This window comes from Dermacentor silvarum, chromosome 8, assembly GCF_013339745.2.
Source record: "Dermacentor silvarum isolate Dsil-2018 chromosome 8, BIME_Dsil_1.4, whole genome shotgun sequence".
Taxonomy (NCBI): Eukaryota; Metazoa; Arthropoda; class Arachnida; order Ixodida; family Ixodidae; genus Dermacentor; species Dermacentor silvarum.
Window position 1 is genome coordinate 113,996,779 of NC_051161.1, and position 16,082 is coordinate 114,012,860.

Consider the following 16,082-nt stretch of genomic DNA (forward strand, 5'->3'; position numbering starts at 1 on the left):
CTCCTAGCAAGACATAAAAAGGGGGTTAATAGGATCGTGGCAAACAGTGAGTCATATCATATATCATGTAATTTCTACATCATCATGGGAAATAAAGAGTAAGAGAAAAAATCAATGAAAAAATCGCAATTATAATCACACACTTAAAAAGAAAGGATGAAGAATAAACAAATGGAAGAAATCTCAAAAATAACTCACCCAAATTCAAAAGAGGATAAGTGGTACGTAAAAGTAACAACGAGGACAAGTATGAATTATAGACCAAATTCAATGACTCGGTAATTTGAACAGTACATTGCATAATGGTATAGCAGAACAAACTATAATTAATGCTATGTTCGTTAAATTATACTATGTGTCAGATAAAGTGTACATGAAATACTCCTTCGTTCTAGGCTTGAATGATAATATTGTCGATGACTTCATATCAGATGGTAGTGAATTCCAAACAGAAGTGCCAGAAAACGCGGCGGTAAATTTCCCATAATCCGTTTTTGCTTTTGGAAGGAGAAGATTAAGTTGTGCTGAAAATCTTGTGTTGGTATTATTGATGAGGCTAGAGCGAGTAAAACCTATAATATTAAGCTCTGTATTTATAAGACGAAACATTAGTAGTCGCAGTTTATGAATGAATAACATGCCTAAAGGTAAAAAATTTAGGGAACAGAATATGGGAGTGAGATGTATGCGATTCGAATGCAAATAATTGTAATGCCTGCTTTTGCAAAACTTCTAGCTGATGAAGATGTGTGGAATATGTATTGCCCCAAGATGACAGGCAGTATGACAGATGACAGTGTATGTACGCGTAATATAAAGGCATGAGAATGTTTTGCTGAAAAAGAGCGAGTTTTTATGATGATGGGAATACCAAATGAGATTTTTTGAAGAAGTGATTGAATATGGCACTGGAATTTCTCATCTTAAACTACACCAAGAAATTTAGTATACGCGGATCTTGCAAATGCATTATTATTTAGAGACACTACAATAGAATCAATGTGCAAAGCTTTTGAAGAATGGAATACCATAAATGTTGTCTTAGATGGGTGAATGGTTAGCATGCGTTTTCATGCCAAGAATGAACATTCGCTAGCTCAGAGTTAAGTTTATGCTGCGATACGAATAAATTTTTATCAGATGCGAAAACAGTGGTATCGTCAGCTTAAATAAGGTAGTGCGTATGTATTAATATTTGTGGCAAATCAATAATGAATAGAAGAAATAAAAGTGGCCCAAGTATTGATCCCTGATAGACGCCTGTATCTACAATTTTTGATGACGAGAAGACAACATTAACTTTGACTATATAGGGTCACTATACTAGGTAGTTGCGAATTATTCGTAAAGGCGGCCCAGACATGCCATGATTCAAGTATACTTAAAACAATAAGATGGTTAATTGTGTCAAACGCCTTGTGAAATCAATAAAGAGAGCACCAACTGAGAGGCCTTGATTGGTGTCTAATTGAACCTCCTCAGTGAAAGGAACAAGTGCTAGTTTAGTTGACAAATTCTCACGAAAACCAAATAATCAGGAGCTAAAAGATGAAGTTTCGGTAATTATTTAGTTATGGGATTTGTATTAGTTTTCCAATCACCTTATTAAAGGAAGACAAAATGCAGATAGGACGGTAATTACTCATGCACTTACGGTCGCCTTTTTCAAATATTGGGATTACTTTACCTGTCGTGAGGAGACTAGGAAAGATGCCATCTATAAATAATCTGTTTACTATATGTGCTAACGAAGGTGATATTTCTTTAGACACAAGCTTAATGCTAGAGGCGTGTATCAAGCCGACACATGGACTGGTTGGTTAAAGAGAATTCATAATATTACACGCTTCTTGCGATGTTATGGGAAATAGGTAAAAGGAATGAAAACAGCGCGGAAAACTAAGTGACGTTGAATCAGGCTGACTACCATCTGCAATACTAAAATGGTCACTGAAAACATTAGCTATCTTTTGAGGGTCAGTAATATTAGCATAATCGCGGTTCCCACACGATATGCGATTTTAGTTCTGCTAATGTTCAAGAATTCTTTATTAACCTGCCAGTTTCGTCTGGTATCACTTACATTTTATTGCGATAGCAATTATATGGACACTCAAAAGCAGATTTCTGCCGTCGGCGTCGCCGTCGCCGTCGCCGTGAGGTTCCGTATGACGTCATTTGGAGATGAAATCGTCGCCGCGCGCCGAACGCTGTATGTGCGAGTGAAAGGGCGCGAGGGGCGCGTCTTTCACGAGGAGTGAACGCACGGCGGAGAACAAACGCGCGTTCGGCGCCGTGCTCGCTTAAGGGCTGCAGAAGTAGGCGTCTCTTTTCTCCTTTACAATCACCATATATGTAGAGCAAACGCGCCTTCTTCAGACGCGCGAGAGGCCGTGGGGGAGGGGGAGGGAAGGGAGGCGACGTTTAGCTGCGGCACCAAGTGCCTATTTATATCAGAGGCTCCAGCAACAGTCACCAACGCCGCACGCATTTTGAGCGAACGCGGGCAAAACGCCGATGGCGTCGACAACAGTTCTGCGTGTTGTTGCTACCAAAGCCGCTCACCTTACTTCGTATGACATTGCTGTGTATCTATCGCATTCATTGCTTCGCCCTTAGGGCGAAACTGAGACATTTTTTTCTTTATTTTATTTTCGCTTGGCATTTTTTAAAGTAGCTGTTAAAACATTTGAGTATGTGTGGAAGCGCAGCCGCAACGCATTATTGAATGGCTGGACTTCAAGTTTCTCACGAAGATCATCTCTTTTATTGCGATAGCAATTATATGGACACTCAAAAGCAGATTTCTGCCGTCGGCGTCGCCGTCGCCGTTGCCGTCGCCGTCGCCGTCGCCGTGAGGTTCCGTATGACGTCAATGGAGATGAAATAGTCGCCGCGCGCCGCCGAACGCTGTATGTGCGAGTGAAAGGGCGCGAGGGACGCGCTCTTTCACGGGGAGTGAACGCACGGCGGAGAACAAACGCGCGTTCTGCGCCGTGCTTCCTTAAGGGCTGCAGAAGTAGGCGTCTCTTTCCTCCTTTACAATCACCATATATGTAGAGCAAACGGGCCTTCTTCTCACGCACGCAAGGCCGCGGGGGGGGGGGGGGGGAGGGAGGCGACGTTTAGCTGCGGCACCAAGTGCCTATTTATATCAGAGGCTCCGGCAACAGTCACCAACGCCGCAGGCATTTTGAGCGAACGCGGGCAAAACGCCGACGGCGTCGACAACAGTTCTGCGCGTTGCCGGTGCTGCTGCATGTCCAAGTTTATACAGCTGATAAAGCTAATATCATTACTCCGTATAGCTCTGTACACATTTGCTATCGGAATTCATGCTTCGCCTTTCAGGTGAAACTGCGTCTTTTTTTTTAATGGATCTTAATAAAGAACCGCGAATCCAAGGCTTTCTTGGCTAGCTAAACCACCCCGTCACAGTAGTTTTACTTGTACATAAGTTAGAGCATTCAGATATTTTTGCAAAAAAAAAAAGATTCAAAAGAATTTTCGCCACATTGCTCTACAAGCACATCAGCCCAGTCGATCGCACGAATCATAAAAGTGAATTTATTAGGATCAAAGAAAATCCTGACATATTTTGTTGCTTGAGAAAGCGTTACATAACCTAGGCAAAAAATATATGGTAATGGTCTATTACGGCATATTCCACTATTCCAGCTGCGGGTAGCTCAGTGGGTATGCTAGGCAGTACATGGTCAATAAAGTATTAAGTACGCCTATTTCACACCTGGTTGGAGCTGTATTTAGTGACGAGAGTCTACAGCTAAGATAAGTACGTAAGTACTCAAAGCAACATTGACTGTCAGGATTGATAATTCTGATGGTAATGTCGCCACATGTCACAATTTCCTTGTTCTCATCAGTGAGTGTGTTTAATAACTGCTCAAATTCTTTACAAAATTCGATGTAAGCTACAGAAGGTGAACGATTAATGCATGAAATTATGATGTTATGTTTGGTAGATAGCTGCAGGTTATTAATCTCTACTCCTTAACATACTGATTCGCACAGAGAATCACGAAAAAAATATCATGCGGATGTTTATATGACAATGTTGATTGTACTAAAATGGCTGATACGCCACTACTATAACCTTCACGATGACAATATTCAGAAGTGTAGCCAGAAAGACCGTATAGATTCCCGTCATGAGATGATAACCACGTTTCAGAAAAGCATACGAAAGAGAAGGCACGATCAAGAATCCAAAGAAGAGGGATGAAATCATCATGATGCTTACGAATGCTGCGGATGTTCAAACGTATTAAGGATAATGTGGGTTGTTTTTCCTTAAGTAGAGGTTTCGCTTCATCAAGAAAAAAACTGAGTCAGTCATGATGAATTAGAAGTTAATGGAAGCAAGGAAGAAATTATTTGAAGATTGACAAATCATTCGCACTACATATGCGATGAACACGGCTGTTCTCCGACTTTCTGGCCTTGATGGCACAGTTATCGGTGTAGAGAATTTTCCATCCTTTAGGCTGAGTTCTAGCGCATGCGCAAAAAGCCGCTTATTATCCGGTGTGAGGTGATCATTAACAAAAGTAGAAGTGGGTGGTTTATGTGACAGCCCTGTTGCAGTTGTTGTGAGTCTTGCCTTACGCGCTTTAGACGCAAATTCACCCTTTTTTTGGTCGCGAGCAGAACCGCGCTATAATGTTGGTTCCTCGTTTAGCAGGCACGTGGTGAACAATGTCAATCAATGTCACCAGCAGTGAGAGGGCGCGCAATCTTGTCACCTAAAGCCTAGACAATGGTTAGGCAGCTTTCTCCTTCAGTCTTTGGAATACCTCTAATTTCTACGTTATTTTGCCTCGAATACTGCTCAAGTCAGCTACTCGTGAAATTCTTTTGTTACCTTCAATCAGAGACTCATTATCGTGTCTCAAGGATTTGTTTTCTTGGAGAAGGTTGTCATTTCTTGCTTTCGCAGATTCGTACAACTCAATAAACACACTAAGATTTTGACGCATTTCTGCGACTTCGGAACGGAGAAGCTCAACTTCTTTTGCCGACTCGGAATTAGTGGGCATCTCGTAGAATAAGGCAGATCAATACACAGAGCAAAAAAAAAACGGCAGCAGCGATGGCGGCGGAAACTTATGAGCTATAAGGAAAATTTCAGAAGCACTAACCAGCAAAAATATGCAGAGAATGGTTAGGAGCAATTCATAAGCTGCAACCACTGCTGCCAAAGTGATGATAGCCGTTCCAGGGCAGTCGCTTATAAAGGCAGTATCCGTCTGTTGGAGGCGCTGCACGCGATGCAATGATGACGGTGCTAGGATTGCCGGCTTTACACGTGTACGTCTTGATAGTATCGTTGTTCACACAGATGGTGCCGGCTTGTAACATTTTTCTCAGCGCTAAACTTGACTTACGTTCGTATAGGTCCGTATCTTCTATCTGGAAGAGCTCTGTAGCAGAGGACGTGGCCTTTAGTCATAATTGCATAACCCCCACGTTCTAACCCCACCAAAGCCAACAATACCCAAGGAAATTACCGATAATTTTTAGAGAGTTCAGATAACCTGGCCTCACTCGATAAGTTTCGTTTGTTAAACGCTGCCAGGTTCCATTAACAGTGGTCGCCTCTCCGGGTCCTGAGATTGTCAGCACCATCTGCCGCGTCGCATGTCTGACCACCCCCTTGGTGAGGTGCTGCGCAGCAGCTGGGGAGTGAGCGCCACGGGTTAATTGAAAGAGGCATCACGGAGGTGTCCACTAAGTATCCCAGCTAATGCTATCCCAGCTTTTTAAAGAAACAAAAATATTAAAAAATGATATGAGAGATACGCTTGTAGGACCGAGGGTGTTCAGTAGTCAAACATAGCGATTTAGCACCGTGGGTCTTATGGTCATATCTTGCTTTATGTATTTATTTTAACTTTTTTCTCCAAACAGCTTGGCTAGCGTTAGCTGGGACAAAAGGTATTTCAGTCTATATGGTATCAATATGCTTCAATAAATACCGCGAGCTACAAGGTAGGGGGACGTGATAATAGCCTGAACAGGTTCCTTTCACACAATCGACGGGTTGTTTCATATTAAACGTACCTTAAACGTTTTTGTTATTTTTTGACGGTCACAGGTCGCATTGCCCTCGTCATGAGAAGTTACGTGATGAAAGTAAGAACTTATCCACTGCCTAAATATTTTACCAAGTTTGAGATTTACAACAATACCCTACCGAGCCTATGGAAGACATTCATGGAAAAGGTCACGGCAACATTGAAAGCTTATCTCATTCAACTCATTGAGAAATACTACAAAGAAAGAATAACGTCTCTAGTAGATGACTAGAGACATAAGCTTCGTTCAAAGTGAACCATTAGCATGTAAGAGAACCTTCATATTGAACAATGACTAATTGTCATTAAAATCATCAAACTGCGACCCTTGTTGCCTTGTTACTGGACAAGTATACGCTTAAGCTTGGTGTTTGTAGAACTTAATGAATATTGTGTATATTCGTATACCAACGTTACCTGCAGATCTGGATGATAAAAAAGATAACAGATGCTTGGCAACAATTAGAAAACACGGGTAAAGATGCTCAGCAGTTTTAAAGTTATTCAGAGCTTGTGGCACAATGTTACTTGCTGTGAACGAAATGTTGCGCATTTCATTTATTTTTCCAGGACAAGGCAAAGCATCTGTTTTTCAGGTTTTGTTTTTGATCCTCCCTATCCTCCCGCTGTAATTTGCAGCGTCCTTGGCACTACAAGCTTCTGAAGACATCATAAATCCAACCAGCGTTCTGTGCCATTTCTCCTGCAGCTTTTCCGTAACTGTTGACGTCATAAATGACAAAGAATACGTGGTGTTTCTATTACCCACAAACCTGACACTCTTCCCTTACACTATGCCACGCAAGTGCATGTTTTGAAGCGATTTCCACTCTTACAAACGCCTAATTGTGACAGGCAATGCAGCTTTAAATGCGAAGCATTCCCTGGCGAACATTTCCTACTTTGACAGTACGATCTATCTATCTATCTATCTATCTATCTATCTATCTATCTATCTATCTATCTATCTATCTATCTATCTATATATCTATCTATCTATCTATCTATCTAGCCGCCTACGTCTTGAAGCTCTCATGGTCGTTTCATTAACTAGGTATTTACCAAAATTGGCATAGTATGAAAGGAGTGTATGCGAACATAAATGATAGGTTATGAGATGAATATCATGATATGTCATGTAGGTCATGATACAGCTGCCTACATTTCGGTGCTCTGATGGTCGTTTCATTACCTTGGCAGGTACCAAAACTGGCATAGTATGACAACGGTGTTTGACGAACATAAATGATAGGTCATGACATGAATGTCATGGCATGTGTGTCATGCAGGTTATGAAACAGCCACCTAAAATGAGAGTGACCCAGCAAAAAAACCATTTAACACTCAAAAGCCACTGAAATTCGTTCTGATGTGGGTACGAAGTGACGAAAACACTAAAGGATGATAGTAGAAGTCATAGTCATGAGCATGACTGAGCAAAAATGACGATGCCTCAGCAAAATGGATCGAGAAAGCTGGATCAGGAATTTTCCAGTATGGTCTACAATTTTTTATGGACACTTTTGCTATGACTATATTATTTGATCAGTTGAATAATTAAAATAACCAGTGTATGCAGGCGAACTACAAACAGCGAGTCACACGTTCGGCTTGCGCGCTTGTCCTCTACCTCCGAGTTCGAGGAACGCCGGATCTGCACGACTCTGCTCGGGGATGCATGCGACCAGTCGAAGATACCATAATAGAGATCTTGGTCGGACAAGAGCACTCAGAAATATTCGAAGTGTTAGAAAACCTTTAGATGAACTTTTGTATTTAGGACAGTCAATTTGCACACTTCGATGTATAAAACCAAGGCTTTGAAGAAATCATTCATGAACATATTACGAAGCAAACGAAGCACACAGTTACCATGCGAACCAAGCGCGCTTACCGAATTATCTAAATGAGGAAAGTCGTTCACTTAGTTTTCTTTGGATTCGATATGGATGGATGGATGGATGGAAAACTTTAATAAAAGTCCTGAGGTACGCGATTCAGCGCGCAGTGGGCCGCTCCCTCGTTGGGACAGTCAGGCCATGCCCGACCGCCGCATCGTGGGCCCTCTGGACAGCCCATAGTTGCGCCCTGGCATCGGGGCTCCTGATAGCGGAGAACCACTTGTCCTCATTGATTTGTTCCGTGCCTTGCAACGAGGGGCAACGTCAGAGCATGTGGTCTAGGCTAGCGAAGTCATTGCAGTGCCTGCAAGAAATACTGGCATAAGTGTCGGGAGAAAGCTTGTGTAATAAAGCCGGGCTGGGATACGAGCCTGTTAATTTGCAATAATCTGAGGGTCAATGCCTGCGCTCTATTTAACTTCTTGTGAGGAAGGGGAAAGTCTCTCCTGCTGAGATAAAAGTGCTGCGTAATTTCGTTATATGTTGTCGGTTCATCTCTGTTCTCCACCACTGCGGGCCGGCCGGGGAGTTCTCCATGGTCGCGGAAAGCGAGACCTCGCGCCTTGGAGTGGGCCAGCTCGTTGAGGTTTGTGGGACCTCCCATGATGGATCCCATGTGAGCGGGGAACCACGTGAGAGTGTGGGTGGCGATGCTTTTGCCGTTGAGGATGCGACAGGCTTCCTTACACACGGCGCCAACGCTAAAGGCGCGGATGGCTGCCCTGGAGTCGCTGAAGATATTGGCATGGTTTGTCGTCCAGGAGGGCCAAAGCAATGGCCACTTGCTCGGCCGCGCATGACGACGTGCTTCGTACCGAAGCTGCGTTAACGGTCGAACCCCTGTGGTTGATGGACACTACTGTGAAATTTTCGTTGCTGCCATATTGGACCGCGTCGACGAAGCAGCTGCCGCCAGGGAGTTCTGTCACCCGGCGTAGGAGCGCCACGGCCCTGGCCTTCCTTCTTTCCACGTTGCGCTGGGGATGCATATTGCGCGGGGCGGGAGATATGATGATACGGTCTTTCTGCTCTTTCGGAAGGTCATGGTAGAAGTATTCGACCTTGGCCGGGGGGACGCCCGGCCATCTCTGTTAAGAGTCGTCTGCCCGCTGTGGTGCCGGAGAGTCTGAGAATCTGTGCCCTTTCCTGTGCTTCTGCAATTTCTTCCAGTGTATTATGAATACTCGACTGCAGAGGTGGGTCGGTGCGTGTGTAGTTTGGTAGTCCGAGGGCGCTCTTGATCCCCCTTCTTATCATGGCATTTAGCTTGTCTCGCTTGGCCCTCTCCCAGACGTGCATGGCCGCTACGTACGTGAAATTGCATAACAAGAAAGCGTGGACTAGCCTTATCAGATTCTCTTCACTCAGGCCTCTCCTTCTCTTAGCTACCCGCTTGATTAGACCGATGACGCTATCTGTCTTCTTTGCTAGTTTGTGAATGGTGATGGATTCGATATGCCTTTTTTTTGAAAATGTGTCCCTCATTACTGAGGAAATCTTAGTGGCGTAATGGCATGCAAGTAAACTTCAGTGGCTTCATGGTGTGGTGAATGACTGGGACGGCACGTATACCCTATATAACGTTTACATATAATTCGTCCATCACGAGACCACGGCTTTTTCGCCATTTCATCTGCTTTTCGGCCACCACCTAACTCTGCCCTTTGACAAGCTCCTTCCACATACGACCAACACTCCGACTGAATACGCCCGCGACATCTGCACCCGGGCTCATACCAACCGCGAGATTGCCCTCTCCCGGCTCACTGCCTCACAGGTTGCACAAAACACGAGGTACGACAGCCGTCACTGAGACGATCATTTCTCCCCTGAGCCTCTAGTTCTTCTATGGACACCATACCACCCAACTGGTCATTCTGAAGAACATGTCCCGTGCTACACAGGGCCTTACAAGATCCTGCGCCAACTTGGCGGTGTAAACTATGAAGTATCCCCGCTGGACTCCCACTCATCGTCTGCCCCTCTGACTTCTGATGTTGTCCATTTGTCTAGGCTGAAACCTTACTTCACTGCAATTTCGCCCCAAGGAACACTACCGCCGAGACCGGGGCGTGCAGTGGGGCATAGTGTGACTAAGAACAAATACAACGATTTGACGAGAAAAGCGTGCGGCTGGTTCGGGCAGCCATCTTGTGTATATATGCAGCGTTGCTCAGTTTGTAAATACCCTGTAAATAGACCTACGATTCACTAATTCTACCCTGCGGCAATATGTTACACCACTCTGCAGGGCACTGCAGAAGAGAAGCATGAACTTAGGGCTAAAGATGACGATGCTTCAGTCACTGGCCTGCTGTAGATTTTGACTCTGTGAAATGTGTGCATACTGTGAATAGATTACCCGTCTTGCTTCTTCAGCCCCAAGCATGTGCTCCCCTTCCTCAATGTTTTACAGAGCAGTTTAACCATATAAAATGTGGTTCCATGTTGTACGACAAGGTGTACGCACTTGTATTCAAATGCAGCCACCAGTAGTGACTGCACTTCTGGGGTGCACCATCCTTCAGATTAAATGTCGCGTGGATGTTTTGAGTGGGCGCACTCATCGTGTTATTGAATGCGTAAGTCTCTTTAGATTTCTGCTACAAAATTGTGATAGTATTGCGGGTCACACCCCGTGGGCCAGCTATACGGTTGTCCTCTTCATTGGAATGTTGGCTTGAATTTTATATTCACTTCACAAAATTGTTCAGCAAGAGATAAATACTCACTTTCAACCACGCAGCACTTGCGACGTTGTAGTGATGGCTCTTCCACTGCTATTCCTATTTGAGCTTTGTGCGCTTCGTCAATGGTGAGAGTGAGCGACGCTCTGCCTACTTTATCAAAGGGATAAACCAGCCGTGAACGGTGGATCATCTTAGTGGTTAACATCGAGCGATAGGTATTGCTACAATATCGCGAAGGGGGGGGGGGGGGTGACACGTTTTGTTCCATTGCAAAGCGGTAATGGAAACCAAGTTCTTCAAAGGAAGGGCTAGAGGCACAATACATGCTCGTGTTCTGGAAATTTGCATGTAGAAAGACGAAGCAAAATTCGGAATCAAATGTATTCCTATTTTTATTCGGTTGTTGCTTACACAGGTCAACGTTTCATCTCTGAGCGTACGAAACAACGAAATAATTTACATACACACGGTTACCACACGAAATCCGTTTATGCAGGCATTAGAAATGGCACTGAGTGATTATGATACGGGCCTTGTTTAAAAGCAGGCTTTGAATGCAGGCTCCCGCAAGCGCACTCTTACATGAGAAAATTCCATGAAATCGTGAAAGTCTTTTTCAATTTATTGAGTGATGGTTGATTTTAAATGGAACCACTGGCGTACTCTGTGATGATGAGTTCAAGCACTGAAGCGTCTTGCTACAGAAGCGTCGTCACGTGACGTGATCCAAAAAAGCCTTATGCTGGTCGTGTTAATAATACATCCTTAAAACTATAGGGTGAAAACTACATCAGGGGAAAAGAAGATAAAATGGTTAAGAGAACTGTTGATCTTTCAGCGCCTTCACCTTAACTACAAAATAAATTTGTTTCTTTGTAGTTCTTGTGCGGAAGTTTTAGTACCATGCGAGTCAATTGCATTGTGGGTGAAAGAAGGGCCAGCGCATGCAAATCAATAGCATTTCAGAGCAAAGTTGGGTGGCATGCCATGCTATCATGCGTTATATGTATAGCCAACTTCCACCTCGTTTCCGATGTGCTCATGCAAAGGTAATCAGGTTGAAGTGGGTTCCACATATAACGTAATTTTATCACATGGTTCCGATGGCAAGTTGTGCAGACGAGCATCCTTATCCTTGTGTACGGCAGCTACGTGCCCCAGTTCTCGATGGATATATCAGCCACAGCTCCGGACAACACAACATCGCTCTTTTTTATGGAGTTTGACGTGCGAAAACCGCGTTCTAGATTATGAGGCACGTGAACCACCTGGGCTTCTTTAACATACATCTAAATATAAGCGCACGGGTGTTTTCGTATTTCGCCCCTATCGAAGTGCGGCCCTCGTGCTTAGCAGCCCCGCACCATAGTCACTAAGCAACCACGGTGGGTCAACATCGCTATTCGGCAGGTATCGAACAGCTCGTTGGATGATGAGATTGCAACGGGGCACAAATAGTGAATCGATGGTGTATTTACAGGTATTTACACAATTTCAGCAACGCTGGATACACAAGATGGCTGCTCGAACCAGCTGCACGCTCCCCTAGCTCAATCGTCTTCGTTGTTCATGGACACACCATGCCCCACTGCTCCGTAACATCACGCCCCGGTCGGAAAGCCGCCGTCTCGGCGGTAGTGTTTATATGGGCGGAGTCGCGGGGAAATAGGGTTTCAGCCTAGAGACGTGGACGCCATCAGTGGGAACAGATGCAGACGATGAACGATAGTCCAGCGGGGAGACTTCGTAGTTGACGTCACCGAGATGGCGTAGGATCTTGTAAGGCCCGTTGAATACCGCGGGAGAAGTTTGTCGGACAATCCGATGCGGCGGCTTAGTGTCCATAGAAGAACTAGGGACCCTGGGGAGAAATGAACGTCCTGGTGGTGGTTGTCGTCCCTCGTCTTCTGTGCAACCTGTGAGGCGGTGAGCCGTGAGCGGGCAATCTGGCGAGCTGTGTCAGTCCGGGCGAAGATGTCGCGGACATACTCAGTTTGAATGTTGGTCGCGGGTGGAAGTGTGTCGAAAGGTAAAGTTGGTGGCGGCCGAACAGCAGATAAAATTGTAAAAAGCCGGCGGTCTCGTGGCGGGACGAATTATAGGCAAATGTTATGTAGGGTAACGAGTCGTCCCAGTCCCTGTGGTCAGGAGAAACCTACATGGATAGCATGTCCGTCAACATCCGGTTGAGCCGCTCAGTTGATCCATTGGTCTGGGGGTGATATGCGGTGGTTAGTTTGTGCATGGCAGAACAGGAATGAAGAAGATCTTCGACAACGCGGGACAAAAATGTGCGGCCGCGATCAGTGAGCGACTGCTTCGGGGCGCCGTGATGTAATATGACGTCGTACAGAAAGAAATCGGCAACATCCGTAGCGCAGCTTGTCACCAATGCTCGCATTATAGCGTAACGCGTCGTGTAGTCAGTCGCGACAGCAACCCACTTGTTGTCGGTTTTAGACGTAGGAAAAGGGCCTAGGAGATCGATGCCGACGCAAAAGAATGGTTCGGAAGGGACATCAATGAGGTGTAGGCGTCCAGCGGCTAATACAGCAGGTCGTTTGCGGTACTGACAGAATGCACAGGCAGCAACGTAGCGGCGCACAGAGCGATACAGTCCCGGCCAGTAAAAGCGGCGTCGTACGCGTTCGTAGGTAAGGGAGACACCGAGGTGGCCGGTGGTGGGCACGTCAGGTAGCTGCGCAAGAACTTCTGCCCGAAGATGTCGAGGTAGAACAAGCAAAAGTTCCGGGCCTTCGGGGCGGAAATTTCGGCGGTACAGAACGCCATCGTAGAGGCCGAATGCGCTGATAGCGGGTTCGGGATGCACAGAAGCTACCCGTTCGATGAGGAGACGTAGAGAGTCATCACGGCATTGTTCATTGCAAATGTCATGCAAGTCTCGAATGGCTAGAACGCAAGCATCCGTGTCGTGGGTATCATGGTCTGGACTGTCGACCGGGTGACGGCAGAGACAGTGTGTAAACGGCCAGATTTGCACAGAACTGTAACAGTGTATTCTTCTAGCCACAGCGCCCACTGACCCAGTCGTCCAGTCGGGGTCTTTCAGCGATGAGAGCCAGCAGAGAACATGGTGATCAGTGATAACGAAAAATGGGTGGCCAAATAAGTAAGGGCGGAATTTGGCCACTGCCCAAACCAACGTCAGGCACTCGCGTTCCGTGATAGAAAACTTCCGCTCTGTGGTCGATTGGGGTCCGGTTGTCTGCAACAGTGAGTAGCGTGTGCGGCACGGTGACGTTTCTTTCAAGCAATACGTGAGCACGTGGACTCACCACATAGACGCCGTCAGGAACAGGTGGAAATGAGGTCAGACTAACGTACTGGGTGGATTGCGGTGGTAGGCGGATGTCCTCAAGGGGACATAAGCGCGGTTGGGTCTCTTGTGGGATGTCGTAGCTCTGGGGCAGTTGAAGCTGAATCACACCGGACGCGCAGTCAAAGAGGGCGGCATGAGATGATAAGAAGTCCAATCCTAGTATAATATCGTGAGGGCACCGTTCCAAAACAGCAAACAAAACAGTGGTAAGGTGCCCTGCGATGCTGACGCGAGCAGTGCACATTCCGAGCACGGTGGGCGTTCCTCCATCGGTGATGCGCAGGCTCGTGATGCAGCAGGTTCACGTGAGGACTTGGTTCAGACGGCGGCGCAGTCGGACGCTCATCACAGAAAGTTGCGCACCAGTGTCAATCAACGCCGGAATGTTTATGCCATCGACTATAACATCAATCAGGTTTTGTCGGGTCGGTAAAGTCAGCAGAGGACTTGTCGGTCGAGTTGGCAGTGCAGCATCACCTCCGGGAGCTGCATCAGTTAGTTTTCCGGGGAAGAGCGTCGGAGGTTCATGAGGGACGGCGGACGACGAGCCTGAGGCGATAGGAATGACGGCCGACGGATTGGTGGCGAACGGGACTGGTGACGGCGGAATGATGGTGCGGAACTGTTCCATGTAACAGTAGCGTCGGCGTTAGGTGGTCCCGGTCAAATGGAGGCTGGAAACGGCGTGGGCTCAGTACGGAACAGTAATAGCCATAGGGTGGTAGTGGGAGTGAGGATCCGACTCAGATGTGGCAATGGCGGGCAATGTGACCGATTCGACGGCAGGCAAAGCAGATCGTTCGATCATCTGCAGTTCGCCACTCCGCCGGGTTTCGATAGCCTGGAGCGATCCGCGGGCTAGGCGAAGGAGCAGGTTCATCCGTGAGTCGTGAGGGTGCAATAGAGCAAACGGAATGAACTCCGAGATGTTCGAGTTCTTCGCGGACTATTGCTCGGGCAAGTGGTACCATGGGCAAGCTGTTGGGATCACTGACGCGTGGAAAAAGGGTGGCAAGTGACATTGCTTCTATTTCACGCCGCACAATTCGTGTCACATCTTCCGAAGTCGATGGTCGCTGCATTCTGCTGTCCTTACATGAGGAAGTAGCAGCTGTGTTCGGTAAGCGGGCCAACGACGTTGGAAAAGTTGTAATGTGGCGGCTCTTTGCCAGCTCGAAGCGTTGGCACTCCTTGATAACTTCGCATACTGTCGCACAATTCCTGCACATTAGCAGATTGAAAGCATCGTCAGCGATGCCCTTCAAAACGTGCCCAACCTTGTCTGACTCACACATGTCACAGTCAGCCTTGCGGCACAGAGCTAGCACGGCCTGTATATAAGTGACGTCTGATTCCGTGGAAGTTTGTGCACGAGTCGCTAGATCTTTCTTCGAGGCGTTCTTCCGCCCAAGTGGACGGCCAAACAACTCCTTCAGCTTCTGCGTGCACGTTTCCCAGTCCGTAAGCTCATCGTCGAGGTTGTCAAACCATACCTTCGCCGTGCCTTGCAAGTAGAACATCAAGTTCGCCAGCATTACAGTTGCATCCCACTTGTTGTGTCTACTCACACGCTCATACATGGTGATCCAATATTCCACGTCGAGGTTATTGGTTCCGCAGAACGTTCCTGGATCTTTCGGATACGCCACCACAATGGTTGGGATTGTCGCCGCTGGTGCACGCCCTGCGTCCTCCATCATGATGTTAATACCAAGGCGACGACCACTGCGGAGCTCCGTGGTCTCTTGGGAATACCCAGCACTTCCACGAAAATGCCACGGGGAATAAATAGTGAATCGATTGTGCATTTACAGGTTTTTACACAATCGCAGCAACGCTGGATACATAAGATGGCTGCTAGAACCAGCCGTGCGCTCTCCTAGCTCAATCGTCTTCGTTGTTCATGGACACACCATGCCCCACTGCTCCGTAACAATATTGTAACAGTGAAGCAATTGTGCTGGCAAGAGCAAGGTTCTCAACCCTCGAAGCGTTATCAAGGATATCCCTGTCTTCAAGAACACGTGCAAGATGCAGTTCGAGTAACTACTTAAAT

At 46.5% G+C, this 16,082-nt stretch overlaps 1 protein-coding gene across 1 annotated transcript in view; it reads left to right on the forward strand.

Moving 5' to 3' along the window:
- The window catches only part of LOC125947321 (uncharacterized), an 89,822-nt gene that overhangs the window by 18,381 nt on the left and 55,359 nt on the right, over window positions 1-16,082 (forward strand). Inside the window, exon 4 of the mRNA XM_049671779.1 lies at window positions 6,116-6,243. Within this exon, the coding sequence (XP_049527736.1) occupies window positions 6,116-6,243 (128 nt within the window). The remainder of the gene's footprint in view (window positions 1-6,115; window positions 6,244-16,082) is intronic.